The 21,377-nt window shown below is 39.2% G+C and overlaps 1 protein-coding gene across 2 annotated transcripts in view; it reads right to left on the bottom strand.

Moving 5' to 3' along the window:
* zgc:152774 (uncharacterized protein LOC553526 homolog) overlaps positions 1 to 12,644 on the bottom strand; it is a 28,189-nt gene extending 15,545 nt beyond the window's left edge. The window contains exons 1-6 of one of the 2 annotated variants that reach the window (XM_034137026.1): positions 12,350 to 12,644; positions 11,974 to 12,111; positions 11,771 to 11,843; positions 9,269 to 9,401; positions 8,314 to 8,534; positions 8,059 to 8,206 (exon numbers count right to left, since the gene is read on the bottom strand). In XM_034137026.1, the coding sequence (XP_033992917.1) occupies positions 8,059 to 8,206; positions 8,314 to 8,534; positions 9,269 to 9,401; positions 11,771 to 11,843; positions 11,974 to 12,063 (665 nt within the window). In that variant the 5' untranslated portion in view covers positions 12,064 to 12,111; positions 12,350 to 12,644. Of the gene's footprint in view, positions 1 to 8,058; positions 8,207 to 8,313; positions 8,535 to 9,268; positions 9,402 to 11,770; positions 11,844 to 11,973 lie in introns of both variants that reach the window. The other variant, XM_034137021.1, reaches the window with a different exon arrangement.
* Positions 12,645 to 21,377: the final 8,733 nt, after the last annotated feature.

Here is a 21,377-nt window from a genome sequence, read left to right as displayed (position 1 = left end):
AGGATTTTCAAGATCCAAAGTTGAACAATGTTCAACTTTTGAAGCTGAGGAGGAAGCGTCAGCCAATCAAATCCCGTGTACGCAAATCTGACAGTTCAAGCTCTAGCCAATCAAACGGCGTGTATGCTGGGAGAGACATACCGCAGATCATTTCCTCATATTCCAAAAAATGGAGGAGAAATTAGCGGTAGCGAATCAATCACCCGGTGCTTTATGACCAGACCTACCGGGATATAAACCGGAGGAGCCAGGCATGGAGGGAGGTGGCAGAGACAGTGGTATGTTTTCGCCTGTTTTGGGGAGTTTATATCCAGTTTACTTCGGGCTTTTTGGCTTCGTATGTCGCGGGCGGGAGATTCATGTGATTGGTTGATCGCAAAAAAATCCCCAAGCTTCAGATACGCCCACCTCCAAGATTTTTTTAACGCTGCCGTGGAGACGGCCCGTAAGGCATAGTAATCATAGATAACACGGCAGGGTCCGTTACAGTTTGTTTTCATCTGATTTCAAATATTTCAAATGTCTGAAGTTAATAAATACATTCTCAGTGTTCAAGTCAATAATAGTCATATAAGAAAAGTACTGATCTAATAACAGAGATTTTATAAGGACTTTTCAATGTTCGACATCGCTCATGTGAAATACAGTAAACTGGATGTTGTGGTGCCGAGAGGCGGGGTATCAAAAGTACAAGCTAAACTTTTATTTAGCATCTGAACACACTTGTAAACAACGTGATGCCCGGGAAGCGAAGACCCGGCGGAAACAGCTGGTCTGGTTCACTAAAATGTCCGTGTACAGTATATCTGGTACTAATGTATAGCGGATCTTTGTTAAGATCCATATGTCACGGATAGAACTATATATTGAGCTTTAAAACAAATGATATATATTATAATAAAATAAACACCGGCTGTTGTTATGCCTGCTGTAACGTTTACTTTCTCCGTTCTCCGCTTAAGTAATTATTACTTCCTGGTTAGCTTTCCGCTCGAAATTTAAATCTGAAAATGGCAAAAATAACGGAGAAAAAAACGTTCACAGAGAAGACGACAACAATTGTCACTTGCACTTGTCATTTAGCATCTGAACACACTTGTAAACAACGTGATGCCCGGGAAGCGAAGACCCGGCGGAAACAGCTGGTCTGGTTCACTAAAATGTCCGTGTACAGTATATCTGGTACTAATGTATAGCGGATCTTTGTTAAGATCCATATGTCAGTAGAGATGGGATGGCAGAAGGTGCTATATATATATATATATATATATAATTCCAAAGCTGGTAAAGACCTTTCAAATTTAGCAATAATAGTCATATAAGAAAAGTACTGATTTGTTCTTGAATCAACTTTTTTATGGAAAATGTTTTATGTAATTTTATTTCATTTTAAATAAAATGAAAGACATTCACAGTTAATGTAATTAGATATACATTATTAATGCCATACATTTTTAAATGTAATTAGATATACATTATTAATGCCATACATTTTTGCATAAATATTTATTCAGTATGATAGCTGTCTAACAGAAGTTAAATCCATTTCTCACTTATTCTGACAATGTACTTAACCCCAAATAAAAGAACCCAATAAAAATAGTTGTTAAATAATAGTGAAGTCACGTTGTAATAACAATAACTCATCTCTCTCGGTTTTTTTTGTTTTCTTTGTGTGCTTTGCCAAAAGCCACTGTGTCAACTGTCCTAGTTGGGTTACCGTAACGAACAGCAGCCGGCTCTCGATTTTTAATCCTAATTTAATCGTTTATGTTTGCCTTGCCGAATTGACATGAAATCACTGACAAATATGAATATACTGTATTCAACTTCATTAAAATGTTATTAACGTGCCTAAACTCAGTAATTCACTAAAAATTACTGATCCCTCTGCGTCGCGGAGGGATCTTGATCCCTGGGTGTTATTTTTCCCCATAATGACCAAGTCGCTGCAAATTATCCCGCTTATTACATGGCCACATTCTCAACAAAGTAACGACATGACTCCCAATATTAATTAAAATGCTTTTATGGATTTAGAAAATATTTTTATTGATTTAAAACATAGTTCTATGTATTGATTTAAATTTACATGCATCCGCTAAGAAAAATAGTCCGTTGTTACCGTTTTTTAAACAGTCAGAATGAAACGGCAGCTCTCAGCTGTGTGTTCACACTCCTAACTCTGATCTTTCTTTTCCAACAGTTAAGTTAACTGTAGGTTACTCTGAGTGACAAGCTTACAGTTAGTGAAGTAACACTTTTTTTTTGTGAGTCACGACCTCGCTGTTTCATTCTAACATAACGCTCCAAATATGACTGTTTCCACTCGGACTTCAATACAGCAACACCATTGTTTGGTTTCTATGGTAGCGTGTCTCTTTAGTAGCGTGCACTCCTTTCCTGTAAATTACAGGTCCAGCCAGGCAAAACAGTAATATGAAATATGAACGTTAGTTTTTAACTGAAATGATCAAATAAAGTCAAAATGTCACAGTGTTTACAAACATTGACCATACCGTTCACCAGCCCCCACCCCACTCTTTGTTTAAAACGAATTGGCCATCGGAATGTGTGTGTCCCAACCCCCCCCTGTGATATCTCTTCACAGGGGGGAGAGAGTTAGACGCTCGTGAATTGTCAGCCGCGGAGAAGTGAATCACAGTGATCTGCTATTTTAAAGTAAATTCAACACATATCGACCCTAAATATAGCATATATTAAGAACGAGAAAGTGTTAACATCGTTTTTTGTAAACATATGACCAATGTGCGAGGGTGATGACATCAGAGCATCGTCCTATGGGCTTAGCCCCGGACAGGTACAACAGGTATTCACTCAGAGGGGGGTAGTTAACCATTTACATGTCAAAAAGCAACATACAGTAGGCGGGTGGGGGATGGTGAACGTTTACATTTCTCTACAGCAGTGGTTCCCAAACTTTTTATGCCCAAGGCACACCAAAGGACAAGTAAAAATCTCAAGGCACACCTATTGTGCGAAATAGCCCTTATAACACGTGTTATCACTCATATCATGTAAAATATCTGTAAATGTGCATAATTATTTACTAATGCCAAATAAAATGTATAGATAGAACAATCAGTGGTTCAAGTTAGTATATTCCTCAGTGTAACATATCCACTAGTTGCAAAGCTTAAACATTTTTATATATTTTTTTATTTTAAGGGAAAGGATGTTTTCACTACTCAGTTTGTCAACTATGTTACGGACAAACTTGATGTCATTACAATCATTTGATTAAGTCCTGCACTTCAAGTAAAATCAAATTTGAAAGGCTCTTGAGTCTATTCTACCATATATCCAAAGATTTTTTAAAGTTTAAAAAATAATTGTATTAAAGTTTTGTTTTTTCATGTGATATGTTCAGCACTGTCATTAAGTTTAGGGATATTTTGTATTATAAAACTACCATACAGGTCATTTTGATAGTTTTAAGAGATGTCATGTAAAACTCCAACCTGTGTAGATATACATTATACTATAAAGGATATCAGAAGCACTATTTTAGATATTTTAAATTTGAAAAAATGAGGTGCAACATAGTTGACAATGAAAGTCAAACATTTGACGCAGATAACATAGTTGACTGGACACATTATTAACCATCAGCACTATGTTAATTTCAAGGCAGAAGTGCAAAATTCCATTGATAATGATGTGTAATGACGTCTACATGTCGTACAAATTGTCAACTAGGTTACCTGTCAACTAAGTTACTACAGTTATTACAGTACTGGGTAACTCAGTTGACAGGTAACCTAGTTGACAATTTCCCTATTTTGACCCATCATTTCAATGGTAGGCCTTGCCTGGATGACCACATGTCATTTTCTTGAACAGGTTAACATCACATTTGCACATATAATTGAATTAAAATCATTAAACAATTGTAAACCATAACAATGTACGTAACATTGTTGATTGTCAATGAGTATATTAATTGACCATGTGCTATTATACATAAAATATTGTAAAAATGTAGAGGACAATCACCACAGTGTGTTCAAAATGTCTGCCAAAGAGGAACATGGCATCATGTGATGCTGGTGACATAGTATTGGGACAAACAATTTTTGAGTTAAAGGGGGAAGTTCTGTTAGTAACATAGTTGACAGAACTTTTGCGGACATTCATATATTAAGATATTTAAATTATTTAAAGGGGGAAATCAATTAAAAATATGTTATTATTCTTTAGTATTTAGACTTTTGAAATAAATGAATCATTTTTTAAATTTACTTTAATGGTTTTTATTCATTATTTTGAATCCAAGACACCCTCAACTGAAAAACGGACATAGCAAAAACTGACAATTTAAGAACATCATGACACATTTCAAGCTAAATAAAGCATAGGATGCACATAATGTTTGTGTGATATTATAACATGCTTTCCAATAATAGGCAAAATATGATATTTTTGAAGAAAATAGTTAGAATAATTATAATTATCATCAATGGACATCAATGGACATGGAATGTACCCTAAATTGTAGAATCACTCAGCAGTTACATACACCAAACCTTCCAGTTATATTCCTATCAATATTATGAAGGCTTTTACAGAAGGGTTTGGTCATATATAATTCATAGCCTGAATTATATAACATTTTATACCTAAAAACATGGTGAAAATTGATATTTTAGGGCTGTTGACAGTATTTTCTGATTTATGGAGTGATACAAAGAGATATCCAAAATCCCTTCTGTAAAAGCCTTAGATACTAATATGACTACAAAATGAAACAATAATTTTTATCCTGGCTTTATCCAAAGTTCAGATTTCGGTTCCTGAAATGTGTTAAAATATGCGCATATTTCATGAGATAATGGTTCATTTGGATATTTAAACATGCTATTTCAGAAAACTTGTAATACAAAAAACAATTGCCTTATTGTAAGTAATTAACTGGAGAAATATTTAGCTGATATCTTTAAGTTAAAAATACCCTATTCACCTGGGGTGTCTCGCCTTAATTAGATGTTTGATAAGTGCAGATCACATAGTAAAACACGTACACAGATACATTATTTTGTATTTTTATTAAATTCGACAATGTCAATTTCACTTTCCACTATGTCCACCGTTGTTTTTCACAACCAATGGCAGAACTTTATTGAGGCCTGTAATTAGTCAACTACAGGTCTCTTGAGTCAGTCTTTTTCTTCCAAAAAGCTTGTGACAAGATGTTATTGCTCTTGGGGCATTAAAAACAAGATTTTAACTTTAGTTTTTTATATAATATCTGCATTTTCTATTGTGAAAAACGAAGTCTTAGTTATTTAATATATAGCGCCATCTCCTGGTTAAACCCTGAAATTGGAGAATAGTGGGAGGGCCTAACATTCCTGAATACTGGTCTTTGGCAGGCAACTGGCTGGCAACTGGCTGGCAGTCGGCAGGAAGCTGTATGCTGGGGTCCAAAATAAGAGGCTCCATCTGTATGTGGCGCGCACGGCTGCTTTGCGCCAGACTACATCTTGCTTCGCCCTTAACCCAATAGCGATAGCCTTAGAGGGCGAAGCCATATACGAAATAGAACTGAAGTTACCTACTGTAACTCCAGCTTCTATGAGTATTGGCGTAGCCCTCTAAGTTCTGGGCCCCACTGGCTCCACGAATAGCTGAAGAAAAGTTGTTTGTGTGGGAGCAGATTGTCGGGCCTCCTTCCTATTTATACCGGAAGGGAGCCCGAGGGTGGGTGTGGACTACAAGTGTTTCAGTGCTGCGCGGGTGTGCAGGGGATTACCCAATAGCGATAGCCTTAGAGGGCTACGCCTATACTCATAGAAGCTGGAGTTACAGTAGGTAACTTCAGCTACTCGTTTTGGTTTTCTGCAATTGTTGGAGAATTGCTTTGGACCGCGTGCTCCCCTCCAGCTTCCTCTGTACCTCTTCGGAAGACCAGATTCCCAGTAGGTAGCTGGTCTCTTCAGTGGACCACTGCTGCTTGTTAAGTTTCTCCATCGTTGTGTACAAACTGGATAAAACGCGGGCTTTTTGTTGTTGTTCAGGAGTTGATCCCACCCCTGCCCCCGCCTCGACGTAAGCGTGACGTATGCGGTGCTTTTGCTCTAGCCGGACAATTTTTTGGTGCTTGAAACGAACCGGATTCCGGAGCTAAGAGGCTGCTCCGCTGCGGTGTGAACAGGAAAACCCGGTGCTTTTCAAGCTCCAGCTCCGAACCGGCCCTGAAACACCGTTGGTGTGAATGAGGTTAGCTAATGATAATGATTATGGTTGCAGACGGAATTTTCTGCACACTTACTCTATTCGAGAATAGTTTCTCAGGTCAGCTGATCACCTGCTCCTGAATGTACCCAGAACATATCAAAGCTGCTGCGGCCCCTCCTCATTAGACAGGGTCCTACACTGTCCGTTTTTAAATCCCGCTTTAAAACCCACCTTTATTCTTGTTTATTTTGTGTTCTAACCTTTATTTAGTTTTTTGTGTGGGCTTTGCTATGAGATTTTTGATTTCTCTGTACAGCACTTTGGCCTGAACGTTTTAAAGTACATCGCATAACTAATTAAATTGTAAATTGTTGTATAACTCTGGGTGTTCTGGATGAACGACACCTGCCGGCAAAGAGCTCTTCTGGCAGACTGTTGTGCATGATGTATTAATGCGGGTGTGCTTCTCACTCTTCAAAAAATAGATGTTAATTAATTTTTTGAATCATGGAGTGTAACCTTTTTCTTTATTTAAACTGTTTTTTTGACAGCTTTGCTGCCGCTTGATATGAATATAACTCTTTTTTTTTTAATTAAATACTGGAGTTCAATCAGCCCCATTTTACTCACAATGGCCACTCTTGATAAGTGCAGAGTGCAAAAAGAGGAAGTTAAACAGAAGAACATCTGAGGAAGTGAACATGAACTGTTTCTCTATAACTACACAACATTTCTTAAGAAAGCAAACGAGGAAATATACATTCAAATAATTAAATTCAAATGTTCTCTGCTGTTCAGGAGATGACGATGATATGCCTCTTTGTTTCTGAACGTGCTGTTTTGTATGTTTTTTTCTAAAAGAATGCTTAAACAAATTTCATGTATGAGTTCATGCTTATTTGCATGATTCTGTCTGAGTCTGTGTTTGCATACTCATCAATCTCTACATAAGAGCTACCCTCACGGCATCGAGCAACAAACTCAACAACAGGTGTTTGGTGAGAACTCAAACTACTAAAAGAATAGTTTCAACATTTGTGGATGTGTTCTTCTTGGCTATTTGAGAGGAATGAGATCCTTGATTCCACTCTCATGTCTGTCTGGTAAATATGAGGCTACAGCCAGGAGAGTTACCTTAGACATTTACTTTTACATAATTGTATCTGCCTATTTTATTGTATTCAGGTCACTAAATGTTTTTCTATATTATTGTAATTGTATGTAATTATTTAGTTTATAGTTTACACTGTTCTACTACTATTGTTATTGTAACTTTCAATTCCGTTTTATACATTTTTTTATCTTTGTATTGATTTGCATGCATTTGTCTGTTTTTTAATATTTTTAGTGTGTCTGTCAGTTTAGTTTAGTTTAGTTTATTTATTTATAGTGTCGTGGACAGTCCCCATCGATGAACTGTCACAAAAACAGTAAATGGAGCAGCTTTAGCTGACATGCCTAATTTCCAGCTGTTGTCCCCGGCCAGATGGTAATAGACATCCTTAAAATCACAATATATCAACAGCATCAGAGAATTTACTTCAAAATACTGCTGCTGGTTTATAAAGCACTGAATGCTTTAGGGCAAAAATACATTTCTGATCTTCTGCTACATCATGAACCATCCAGAAGTCAAAACTAAACATGGATAGGCAGCGTTCAGTTATTATGCTCCATTTATCTAGAACAAACTACCAGAAAACTGCAGGTCCGCAGCACTATATCTAAATACTCTTAATGTTTTTCGTTTTTGCAAAGCACTTTGATTGGCTTGTACAAAAAGGTGCTATATAAATACTGTAAACTTGCCTTGTTTTACTTTCCACCTAAATTCAGCATGAGCAGTTGAATGATTCTAACCTGCGGATGTTCCAGATTAATATCTTGGTGCCTTTTTTGGAGAGAATGGAGTCGAAGTGTTCCTGTATCTCCTCCTGGGTGCTGACGATGGAGTGTTTGAGGATGGCTGCCAGGCTGGCCTCCGAGTCCTCCGTCACCACCAGAGACTGTAGCACCGAGTTAAGGTCAAGAGATAAAAAAGGTTTTGAAAGTGACAAACATGAGAAGAAATCTCTACCAACCACTGTGATTGACCAACTGTTTCATAAAGGATATTGGTTTGTTGGTTGAAGGGGACGATGGGGACAATGACGGCTTGGGCCTTGATGTTTTCCAGGTAGGTCTGAGACAGCATTCCCATTGTCTGGCAGCCGCCGTTCTTGGTGAAAATGAGAGCGTCGCGGCCGAGACGCATGGAGCCGGACTTGAAACCGTTCCCATACACACCGATGGCCTGATGACCGGCTCTCCCTGAACCCTTCTCTGTAAAACCAAAGCTGGAAAAAAAGGATGAAAGGGAGAGAGAGAGGATATAAGGATGCATGTTTGTCGATAAAATGATAGAATAAACAATCATTATTAATCCATACATGAGAGAAATGTGCAAAGGTGTCTTAATATTTCTGTTTTTGTCTAACCAGCTGTCTAAAACCAAGCAAAAATGCAGCAACTCTTCAAGTTTGCCAAGTTGAAACAACAATTGTTTAGCATTTAGGTTATTTACATACTTTAAGGATTAATAGATTATCATACTTATATCTGTCCTTATGTATGTACGTGTCGGTTGTGTGTTTATGGGTTTTTACTAATGTGCTTTTCATTGTGTTCATGTGTGTGCTTACAGAATAATTGTATCTACTGTTTAATGTTTTCTTGTAATGACATCATCAACCTGCAAGGGACTCCAGATGAAAATGTGTCTCTATGGCTAATTCATGGGACATTTCATGATGGGTGGTGCTCATGTTAATTAATGAGCATTGTCCCATCTTAAATGAATAGATACAAATACGTGTGCTCTGTGTATCTGCGTGTAGTTTACTGTGAGATGTAAGTCTGTGGGAAAATGTATGCCTGTTACAAAATGTGGTCTAAAAACAATGGTGAGTCACTCTCTGTGGTTTAAATACAGAAAAGAGGAACTCTATCAGTGTGTGTGAATACATGCAATACAATGTTTAAGATGCTTCAGGTTATTAAACCGTATTTACATGTCAGCTTCATGTCTTACCTGAGCATCTTGTGCAGTTTGTTGGGAGTCATGCCGCTACCATTATCAGTGAAGGTAAAGCACAGTTGATCCTCTCTTTTAACTACATCTATCCAGATCTGTTTAGCGGACACCCCGGGATCAGATGCATTGTCTGGATCATGAGAGTAAGAAAGGAGATTAACAAGAGAGAAGAGACTGTCATTTAATCTGTGATGACATCCTAATAACACGATCAGCTGACAGTGAATAACCCCTCATTGCATAGGAAAAAAATGTGTGGACACAGTAACAACGAGGAGGTAGCTTGCTAAAAGTCACAAGAGAAAGTTGGATATTTAATTGTAATGGTGGTAGTAATAAATCTACGGTGGCCCGGAAGTGCAAGACACCACAGCATTTCACAAAACACCACAGCATTTCAGAAAACACAACAGCATTTCAGAAAACACCACAGTATTTCAGAAAACACTACAGCATCTCAGAAAACACAACAGCATTTCAGAAAACACCACAGTATTTCAGAAAACACTACAGCATTTCAGAAAACGCCGCCGCATTTCAGAAAACGCTACAGCATTTCAGAAAACGCAACAGCATTTCAGAAAACGCTACACCATTTCAAAAAACACAACAGCATTTCAGAAAACACCACACCGCATCGCTCTAATCGCTCGAGTTTCACCGCAGCTGTCAGTGTTTACTCCTGTCATTCAAACAAGACGCGCTGGAGAGGGGGCGGATCGATCAGGCTAAACTAACCTGTAGCTGCTCCGTCCACACTCACAACAGCGTCATACAGACATAAATAAAGCAGCGACTGTATTCGCCATGACATAGACAGTCTGTGGTTTGTACTTGTTTAACTTTTGTCCAGTTTCTGAACAGATATGAGGAGCTGTGAGCTCTGAGTGTGTGCTAACAGCTAACGGTTGATGTGTTGGGACATGTTGCGCTGTCGGGTGCTGACCAATCACGAAGCGTCATTTCTTGACTGGCAGCAAAAACAACCAATCACAGCAGTGCTTCTCTGGCTGGCTCTGTCCAATCACAAACAAGAAGTGTTCTCCCTAAAGGAATACCCTTTCCATCCAATGTGAAATGCTGCGGTCTTTTATTAAATGCTGTTGTGTTTTCTGAAATGGTGTAGCGTTTTCTGAAATGCTGTTGCGTTTTCTGAAATGCTGTAGCGTTTTCTGAAATGCTGTTGCGTTTTCTGAAATGCTGTTGTGTTTTCTGAAATGCTGTGATGTTTTGTGAAATGCTGTGGTGTCTTGCACTTCCGGGCCACCGTATAAACCACTGGGTTAGCTCCGACATCCTTAGCTACCCGTCAAGCATTGCTTTGGATCAACACATTAACAAAAATAATATCCTAATTTCCTAAGAACTTTTTACAATACCACCAAAAATATGTCATAATTCCTGCAGGAATAGTGAAATGTATTAAGGCAAATGTATATTTAAATATGATAATGCGACCTTAAACCTGCCCATGAGAGTTAGAATTACACTAGGACAATTGTTATAGTATATTACAGGGAGAGTATGCTGATTACACACAGTGTTTCTGTTATTTTTCAAAAAGTTCATGATAAAATATAAACATCTAGTTCAAACCTACAGCAATACAAACACAGTTTTATGTGAAATACTGTATCGTGAATCTATTGCTATGTTCATGCAATATACTGTAAATGATAACAGTTTAAGTTTAATCCTCCATGCAGCTGTTTTTAAACGTTGCTGTTGTGACTTTTTGTATTGCTCACCTAACATGTTGATTTTATTGCTAATCTCATATCTATGACACCTCCCTAAAACCTTTCATGATACAACTTTTTGTGGATTTTCTAATCTCTATTCTGAGAACCAGAGCTTCCCCTTTCCAAACGTCATTGTTTTAAATATATTATAATGTCCACGTATACTGCCACTGACTCTTCCCTTGTTGTATCTTTCGAGTAGAGAAAGCAATGATGTCATTTAGCAGAGTAAATCAGTCTTACTGCTCTTCCTGTTGAAACCCAGCAGCCAACAGACTGTCAGCACGTCTGCAGGAGGCATGTCAGTGTTGACAGCTCATAAACAGAACTTTGGAGATACAAGTAATCTATAATTCATGTGCACACTATTTGTCCTTTTGGCACAGACAAACATAACAACTATGCAAATGACCACTGTGCAAGTTATTTCATTTTAAGGAAGATTATGACCATTGCATTGTTATAACACACATTATAAATAGCTCACTCAATACTTAATTACATTATTATTACCATGCCACTCCTCTATACAGCCAACCGACACTGACAGCAACAACAGCACTAAAGTCGTTGAGGTTGTGAAAGAGGAAGTCCATTAGGTCCGTTTTAGCACAAACGCATATCTCACTCAGTGCACTGTGCGTGCGACGGCGTTACCGTGTTTGATATGAAACCATGAAAAGTTTCAGCAGTAACAAATACAAAGGCACCAGAGCAGCAGGTGCATGACACTTCAGTGAAATCCTAAGAGACATACCTATTAACTCTGCCACCGCGCTGAAGGGCCCGGTGTGACTGGTAGAGTTGCTGTTCAGGAAGGAAGGACTCATCTTGAAAATAAATACAAAAAATAGTCAGTGAGTTGGTTCCACTTTCAATTATTCTCCAAAGCAAAGTAAGGTTGTGTTCAAGTAAATATTGCACATAATGATAATACATAAATAATATATAATTACGTACGGAACTCAGGCGAATCCCATGCTCGCTTAACCTCGCCATTTTTGCGACAGGACGGTGTTTGCCTCGCGCCTGTGTGTTTTCTGCTCGCATGCACGCAGCCTGTCACAAGCTGTGGGCGTTTCGTGCTCGGGGTTTAGTCTGTCAAAAGAAGTCAACTCAAAGTTAAGAGGTGAGAAAGAAAAAAAACCCCGTCTTACTGGAACTAAACGCATACATGCCAACCTTTCCAAATCCAAAAGAAGTAGGTTTGCGCATGGCAAATGTGCACGCCCAAATTAGGTAATCAGAAGAAATGGAACCACAGTAATTACAGGTATAAACCATGAATTTAATATATTGCATCACTTTTTGCATTTTTCACAAAAATGTGTCATACAATGTTCAGTCACTTTAGTGCTTGGTATGTAGCAGACTTGGCTTTCTTGAGAAGTTCAGGGTCTGGTTTCCAGTTGCAGCAGGTGAATTTGTTTATCTTCCCTGCAAACAGACCTTCGTGTGCTTCTCTCCTCTCCGCGATACCTTGATAAACTCGTGATCTGCTGTCCACTTGGCTTTAAACACATTGTCCCACCGCTTGGTCGGCTTCTTCTTCTCGGGGGTTCTATTCATCGCGGAATTTCCATATAAAACCTGTAGCTGTGTGTATTGTTGAACATCTCTGATGTGAATAAACAACACTGGGGCGCCAAGACCGAACACTAATCACGTGATGAGCAAATCCAATTTCATTGGATAGGAGCCAACGTCGAGTCCATTGTCTATGGTGCGCCAAGGGGCATTTTTATTTTTTATAATTTGGGAAGATTGAAATCGGTAGGGAAAGCCAGCTAAATCGGTAGGCGGTAGAAACATGTCAAAAGCGGTAGACTACCGCCCAAATCGGTAGGGTTGGCAGGTACGTAAACGTAACATATGATTAATGTAGACTGATTCTATAATTTAGGGTGCATTTCACATCAACAAAACAGTACAAAAAAAGTGTTCTTTCTCAATAGAACAATCAGTGGTTCAAGTTAGTACATTATATTCTCAGTGTAACATATCCACTAGTTGCAAAGCTTAAACATTTTTTTATTTTATTTTATTTTAAGGGAAAGGATGTTTTCACTACTCAGTTTGTCAACTATGTTACGGACAAACTTGATGTCATACACAATCATTTGATTAAGTCCTGCACTTCAAGTAAAATCAAATTTGAAAGGCTCTTGAGTCTATTCTACCATATATCCAAAGATTTTTTAAAGTTTAAAAAATAATTGTATTAAAGTTTTGTTTTTTCATGTGATATGTTCTGTCATTAAGGATAGGGATATTTTGTATTATAAAACTACCATACAGGTCATTTTGATAGTTTTAAGAGATGCCATGTAAAACTCCAACCTGTGTAGATATACATTATACTATAAAGGATATCAGAAGCACTATTTTAGATATTTAAAATTTGAAAAAATGAGGTGCAACATAGTTGACAATGAAAGTCAAACATTTGACGCAAATAACATAGTTGACTGGACACATTATTAACCATCAGCACTATGTTCATTTCAAGGCAGAAGTGCAAAATTCAATTGATAATGATGTGTAATGATGTCTACATGTCATATAAATTGTCAACTAGGTTACCTGTCAACTAAGTTACTACAGTTATTACAGTACTGGGTAACTTAGTTGACAGGTAACCTAGTTGACAATTTCCCTATTTTGACCATAGACTGTATATATAAATGGACGTAGGGTCCGTGACGTCACCCATAGGATTCTGCAGAGTTGCCGAGAAGCCCTTATGCTGCGTTCACACCGGACGCGATGCGATGTTTGGGGGCGGCGCGATTACATGTAAAGTCAATGCAGAGACGCGGACAGATGCGAATTCGCTCCGACGGCGCGCATGAAGCGGTGGATGCGACGCGAATCACGCGATTGAGGCGATTGAACGGTGCCGCGTTAAACGCGAGAGTTCAATTTTTTCAACTCGAGCGTCAAATTCACGTGACGCGTTCTCGCGGAAGCCAATCAGCGGTGAGGATCTCAGCTGCCGTCACTGACGTTCAACCACACAACATCAGCTGTTAGCTGTTAGCAGTTAGCACACAGAGCTCACAGCTCCTCATATATGTTCAGAAACTGGACAAAAGTTAAACAAGTACAAACCACAGACTGTCTGTGTCATGGCGAATACAGTCGCTGCTTTATTTATGTCTGTAGGCCGTTGTTATGAGTGTGGAATGAGCATATACAACGTTAGCTTAGCCTGGTCGACCCGATCTTCATTCAGAAAACAAGCATTTTAAAAGGTGTTTTGCCTGCCGTCTTGTCTGCAGACTTGTTAAAGCATTAATTCACGGTTGTTACTAACCGGTATCAGTATGTTGTTACTTCGGCATCATTTAGAAACGTGTATTACAATTTAATCACGGTAAAATATGTTCATTTGTTGTAGTTGTAGCTCCCGAGCCAGCGCGTCTTGTTTGAATGATGCGAGTAAACACAGCTGGCAGCCGCGGTGAAACTCCAGCGTTTAGAGCGATGCGATAGGAGCGATTAGAGCGAAGCGAATAGTCGCATCGCGTCCGGTGTGAACGCAGCTTTAGTAGGCGGAGTCGGCCACTAACGGCTCGACAGTGGCGTCAGAGTTCCACTCCCGCCTGCTCCAGCCTGCTCCAAATAAGGGCAAAGAGGCGGAGCCGAGGCGGGACCTGCTGCCACCGGGCTGGAAGTTCCAGAGCTAGCTGAAGCTACCAAGCTAAGCTAACATGCTCCCCATTTGCACACTGCCGTCGCATTTTACGTTTCTAAGGTAAGCGGACATGAGACTATTCAGCAAAACTATAAATAATAATCTAAGTTGAGTTTTTAGCATAATACTTCAGAATCTTAAAATCCCTTAACGTTTGTATGCAATTGTGCCAAATTAAACACTGGAATCAAGCAAATATTAATATGTTTGCATGACATTAGTTATTTATATTTTGCCATCACTTAATTATACGTTTAATACATTTAAGTTAAGCTAAGGTACATGTGATGATAGCTAGTTAGTGCTCTTACCTGTGAGGCCTCCTCCAAACAGCATTATAACCAGACTGTATCATTAAAACTACAAGTACCAGTTCTAGATCCTTGACTTTAGACAAACAATTCAAAAGACAAAATGTATTTAAAGACCAATCTTTATTTGAAGGTGCCTCTTAAACTGAGATATTAGTTATACAGTAATAGTATTGACAATCTAAAAAAACTGAGCAACTCAGTCAACTTTATATTTCTTATTGTCTAAAGCATTTATTATTTTCATTTTTCCCCTCTCATATTCAGTGTGGATGGATTGAGACAGTGTGGTGTCCAGAGAGCTGCAGAGACTTCAGAGAGAAACCTCCGTGTGATGGACGTCCTGTCTGTTGGTTTGGCCGGAGAGGACTGAGGGTCTTTACTCTGTGAGGAGGACCAGACCTGATGGAGGAGCCCATGCTGGGCATAGCTGATACCACCTGATCAGGCCTAGTCTGTCACTTTATTTGACTAAATGTGTTTACTTATACATTTAATAGGTTTACACCTTCTGTCCATATGTGCTTTTTATTTAAAACATGTTTGATTAACTTTTGGTTCACATTTCAATAAATTTAATTTGTATTTGCACTCCTTTTGTCCATTATTCTTACTGAAAATGTTAGATTACACATTCACATCCGACTGAAGATTGGCCCCATTTATTTGCGTTGCAAACTCTGCGGTACAAGGTACATGTTGTGAAGCTCATGAAGTGAGGCAAATAGAAATAATCAGCTGATGGAGTGTAGATGTGGAAATAGGTGCATTCGATCAGCTGACTGTGTTTTCACAATAAAAATAGTTTCTTAGTGAATGTCCTGTACTGGTCTTAACATCTCATAACATCAGCTTTTAATTTTCCTATTGGATATTTTTCTTGACCCTCGGAGAAAGAGGAGATGCTGAGTCGTGTCTTTCAGGCATGTCCTTTCCTAACAAAAATTACAGGAAACATAAAACATATTATTGCAGAACAAGTGTGTTATTTATGAAAGAGGTGTGTTTGTGTTTAGGGGCTGTAGATATAATTATTTTGTAATTGTAATGTTTTTTTTTATTTCAACAGTGAGCTACAAAGACAATCAGATTATGAATGAACAGTATGAAATTCATCAACATTGAAATGTATTTTATTATCAAAATAATATTTAACTGTTATTAAAACAAGCTTGCTCTGTTGTCTCACTGAAAGAATCACTTTTACCACGTTTTTACAGACAATATTGAGAGATAAATAGTAGCAGTTCTCACTATGCGTTAAATATCTTTGCCTTCAATACATTAAATTAGAAAGCTGACAGTCATATTGCTTGTTAACATCTAAATGTAACCCTTTGCATGGAGAAAACCCTCAACTTCACTGATGTGTAGGTGATCTAGTATTTAGTATTGTTTAATGGAATGTATAGCAGTGTATTAAAGTCAATACTTCATTTATTTAAACCAATATCTTTCTTGATTCTTTGTACAGTATGAAAAAAGAGTATTTGTACCTGTGCTGAAGTTCACTGCTGTGAGGAGTCCAGTTCTGTCTCTCACTCTCTGGTCCAGCCTGTCTGCATCACCTGGACACTTTAAACAAACAGATATATATGTAAAGAACCATGTGTACAAACAATATAACTTATTATCTTCTGTTGAACATGTTGGATTGTGTATTGTCCGAGTCAGGGTCCTTTTTATTTTACTGTAACTTTGGAAGTTGTGTTACCAATGCTTACTGTTTATTTGATACCAATTTGGTAATGCAATTAATAAAAACAACAAGGTTTGGGTTCGTTCTTCAGATGACTGTGATGTTAACGTGTAAGCTCAATAATGAACTCCAGCTCAACCAACCATATTGTAATATCTAAGTAATCATCTTGAAATATGACATTAATAATTGTAATATACACACATCTTATTGTGAGGTTGATTTCACATACACTACTTCGACGTTAGCTTGTCTACATACTTGAGCATAGCCAATTTAAATTAACCTTAGCGATGCATACAGTTCCTACCTACATAATAAAATATCTCTCTAAGTTACAAGGATGACCTTATTTTATCAACCTCAAACAGAAGCCTTTTGTTCTACAGTATTATCCCACTTAACGCTTAACACTTGTCTATTTCGTTTTAACCTTTATATATACAGTCTATGGTTTTAAGTTAACTTGGAGGCTAAGATTAGCATCGTTAGCACCGATGTAGCTACTACTCGCTTACACGCAAACCCAAGCCTTAACATTCATTACGTAGCTGATTGAAATCATAAACACATAAATAAAGTACTCGAATTTCACTTACCGCAAAACGGCATTCATGCACCGTCTGTTTTAACCGCAGAGCGAGTCACAATAGTCCGATATATAAGCATGACGAACAAACAAACACGGCCGGGGTCAAGTTGTGTTCCCTGGATGAACTGAGCAGGCAGAGTCCCTGTAGCTTCACGGAGACGGAGCAGCTAGCAGAGAGACAAGAAGCTAACAGCAGCAGTCACTTGACAGAGCTGTCACTCAATGTGACCACGCCCTAATTTATGCAAAAACGTTAAGACCTAATATAAATAAAAGGGTCATGTTAGAAAACAATTCACTCACAGATTCATAATCATGAAGGTGGAATCTAACTATATACATAATAATATTTTTTGCATCCAGGGCTAGAAACGTTTTTTTTCTGCTGTGAAATTGGGCATTTTAACATGGGGGTCTATGGAAATTGCTCCTTTCTGCAGTCATCGCCTATCGGCCAATATATGAACTGCAGTTTGTGGCACTTCCGTATTGGCGTCCCGGCTCTTCCCCAGAATTTGCCGCTTGATTTTGACCCATAATTTCAATGGTAGGCAGGAGCGGACTGGCCATTGGGAATACTGGGAGTTTTCCCGGTGGGCCGGTGCCGTGCGTGGGCCGGAGGGCCAAACAAAACAAAAACAAAAATAAATAAATAATAATAATAATTTCTTTTTTTTTTTGCCTAAATCGTACCGGCCCACATTTGTAAGTGTTCCGGCCACTCCCTGGCAGGGAAACGGGGTTCAGGGGGAGTGGCTGTACCCGTAGGATAGAAAAGGGGGAAGTGACGTCTGACTCAGAGGTCGCGCGGCTGTGGAGAAGAACGTGTTGCCCACATTCTGTTACTGAGTTTAGACTAGTTGGCTAGCAGGTTTATTGTTTTGGGTGCAGTCACTTTTGCCTCCACTTGCTGTTCAAATAAATGTTGAAAGAAAAAGTAAATCTGTTTACAGTTCTGTTTCATATGGGTGTTGAGAGATGTATCCATAGATTTAGTCCCTAATTTGCACCAGATTGATGCATTTAACTTCAACATTTAAAACAAAATCTTCCCGGGGGAGCATGCCCCCGGACCCCCCTAGAGGAGGTGAGGTCCACCACCTGCCCACACCCCCTGTTAAATTGTCTCACCCACTTTGAGGATGCTTCCTACGCCCATGTTTTATTCCATGTGTCAAGTCAGGCAAATTGGGTCCAAATGTTATTGCATCAATGATCTGTTCACATTAAAATCACTAAATATATGCTGTAACTATTTTTGCTCTAGGCAACTCAAGGGCTCAGGTAATGTGATTACTATATGATTAATGGTCCAAAAGAACATTAAATGCATAGGTTTTTTTGTTAAGTAACATACTTTCGTCGCCGGCCGGCCGATACATGCCGCGCATTAAGTGGGCCTGTCTGTCAATTAATCCCCGGGCCTCTTTTTCCCCCCAGTCCGCCCCTGATGGTAGACCTTGCCTGGATGACCACATGTCATTTTCTTGAACAGGTTAACCTGTTAAGCCCTGAGCCTGTTTTTCAGGTCTCAGGCTCGAAAATGACATTCCCAGAACAAATGACCATATTTTCCCTTCTAAAAGGGTTAAATTAATAATCTTTTTTCTCAAAGTAATGATAAACCTGTGAGTTGGATGTAGAAAAGTCAGAATCAATATAGATGTTTTTTATTTTAAAGGGCCCATGTCATGGCCATTTCCACTGATCATAATTACATTGTTGAGGTATACTCAAATAGATTTATACTGTGCAATTTTCCAAACTCACATTGGTTTCGCATACAGTATCTCTGTCAAGCATGTGTATTCAGCAGTATTCACTCTCTCCACTAAACGACTCGTTGGAGCTCTTGCCCCCCCCCTCCCTGTGAGCCTAGTGTGCTCCGATTGGTCAGCTCGGCCACTCTGTTCTGATTAGTCAACCACCAGAGAGGCTCCGCCCGCTTTTTTCGGGGAACATCAGTGTAATAATGGCGTCGGTACAGCTGATATTTTATACGCTAACTAACCGAACTGAACCTACAACTGTTGTTATAGAAGAGTGTGACGACCCCAGGGCCTTTGTGCAGGTGTGTTGCAGGTCTTACAGTGGGGTGGAGCTGAAGAGGCTAATCAGCGTGATCACGGACACCTCCGTAGCCGGTGCTATTAATCCCAGCGGCCCAGCGGCTCTCTCCCCGACCACCTATCTCTGCATTTACCACAATAAATGTGCCGTGGTTTTGTAAACTCGTGTATGTCTCCTTGCCTTTCCGTTGTGGCCTACGAGCCGGTCATAACAAAGAGTAAGTTATTTTTACCTGTAATAAACTACTACTGTTTGATGAGAAATCAAATCATGGTTTGCTATATATGAATGATAAGTTATAGGAGCAAATAATTCAGGGAAGAAAGGATAGGCCTACTAAGTATTTCCATTCAACTTTATTTTTAGAAATGTACAAAATGAACATAAATATACATATATACACACGGTATATCATCCATTCCTCCCCGCATCTTGCCTGGGCGCAGCCGGTGCCTTTTAGCACGAGGCCTCAGTGTGGTAATCCCATCCCCGTGATGTATTGTCCGCCAGGATCTGGCTGGACGAAATCAAATGCAAATCACAAAATATTAGAGAAACTTAGTTGTTTTAGATTCGTTAGTAGTAGTTGTGGTAGGAGTGTGGATCTATCTAATGAACAGCTTGCCTGCTAATATGCTAACCTAGCTTTGTTTACCTTGGTAGCTAACACGATATGAACGTTAGCTTGGAGGAACGGCAACTATAATGGAGTGTAATAAAACTACTATGAACAAAAGCTAGTGGTTCATATTAGGCTAGCAATAACGTGTTTATAATTGCAATATTATACGGGTATTCTGCTACGTTCGGTCATACATTGTAACTTGCATGAATACATTGTTTTGCGCTAGCATACAGCTAGCCTCGTTAGCTATACATGCAGTATGTACATGTACTGTCACAATGTACGGTAAATCACCCGGAGTATACTGTATGAGTATTCCGTGTGTGTGACTGCAGACATTCTCCTGCCATGACAAACATGTAAGGCCATCTGCTGACATTGTAATTGATATATTTAAACGCTAGCAACGTAGCACAGGGTTGCCAACTCTCACGCATCTGGCGTGTGACACACGCTTTCACTCTCAATCTCACGCTCTCACCCTGCCCAAACTATTCTCACGCCAAAAACAAGAATACCGAAGACTAGAAACGGTTTTGAAAACTTTTGTCACGTAGTGATCGTCTTCTCAATAGAACATCTTTGATAATGTCTTCTGGCCAATCAGAATCACGATAACGGCGTGATGTTGTTGCAGGAAGTCCCGACGGAGAATACTTTTGCGGTAGTACGGCCCAATCCCAAACCACTCCCTCGACCCTACCCCTCCGTGACGGAGTGAACTCCGTCTGTAGCATCACTCGCAGCTGAATGAGGCTCCCTCCTGTCAGATGGAGGGAGTAAATACAGCGGCAAGCTTTGGGACAAACTCCCCTCTCTCCGGCAGAAACAGGAAATGCCGTAACTGTAGGCCTATGTAACAACGGTTTCAAATCAGCATCTCTTAGACAAAAAATGTAAATTAAGAACTCAAATAAAACTCCAAACATCTTTCATTGTGTTACTTATTTGTAAAGCTCTTTTAGTTTTAAACCTGATGTTTATAAGCTTCTTAGTTTTTGCAACAGTCTGTAAATATACACAACTTTATAATAAAATGCACACATTTACCTTTTTCTAGACTAAACACAGGTACGATCCTAAGTTAAAAAAATATGAGGTTATCATGAGGTTGTTAACATCGCAATTTATCAGTGGATGTTTGCTGGAACTACTTGTAAACAGCGTGTTTCCTGACGGACACACACAGCGTGACTCCGGTCAGGTAGAGACCAGTCTCAAGTCAGCACCGATGCAGACTCGCTGTTTGAGGGCTTGATAGCCCACTCCCCCTCCACACCTCTCCACACTCGTTGGTTTGGAACAGCACTAATGTGGCGGACCCTCCGCGCGAACGCGCAAACCGAGGGGTAGTGTGTAGGGGTAGGGTG

The sequence above is a fragment of the Trematomus bernacchii genome, unplaced genomic scaffold (assembly GCF_902827165.1).
Source record: "Trematomus bernacchii unplaced genomic scaffold, fTreBer1.1, whole genome shotgun sequence".
Classification (NCBI taxonomy): domain Eukaryota; kingdom Metazoa; phylum Chordata; class Actinopteri; order Perciformes; family Nototheniidae; genus Trematomus; species Trematomus bernacchii.
The sequence above is the reverse complement of the archived record's forward strand: the minus strand, read 5'-3'. Positions and strand labels throughout refer to the sequence as shown.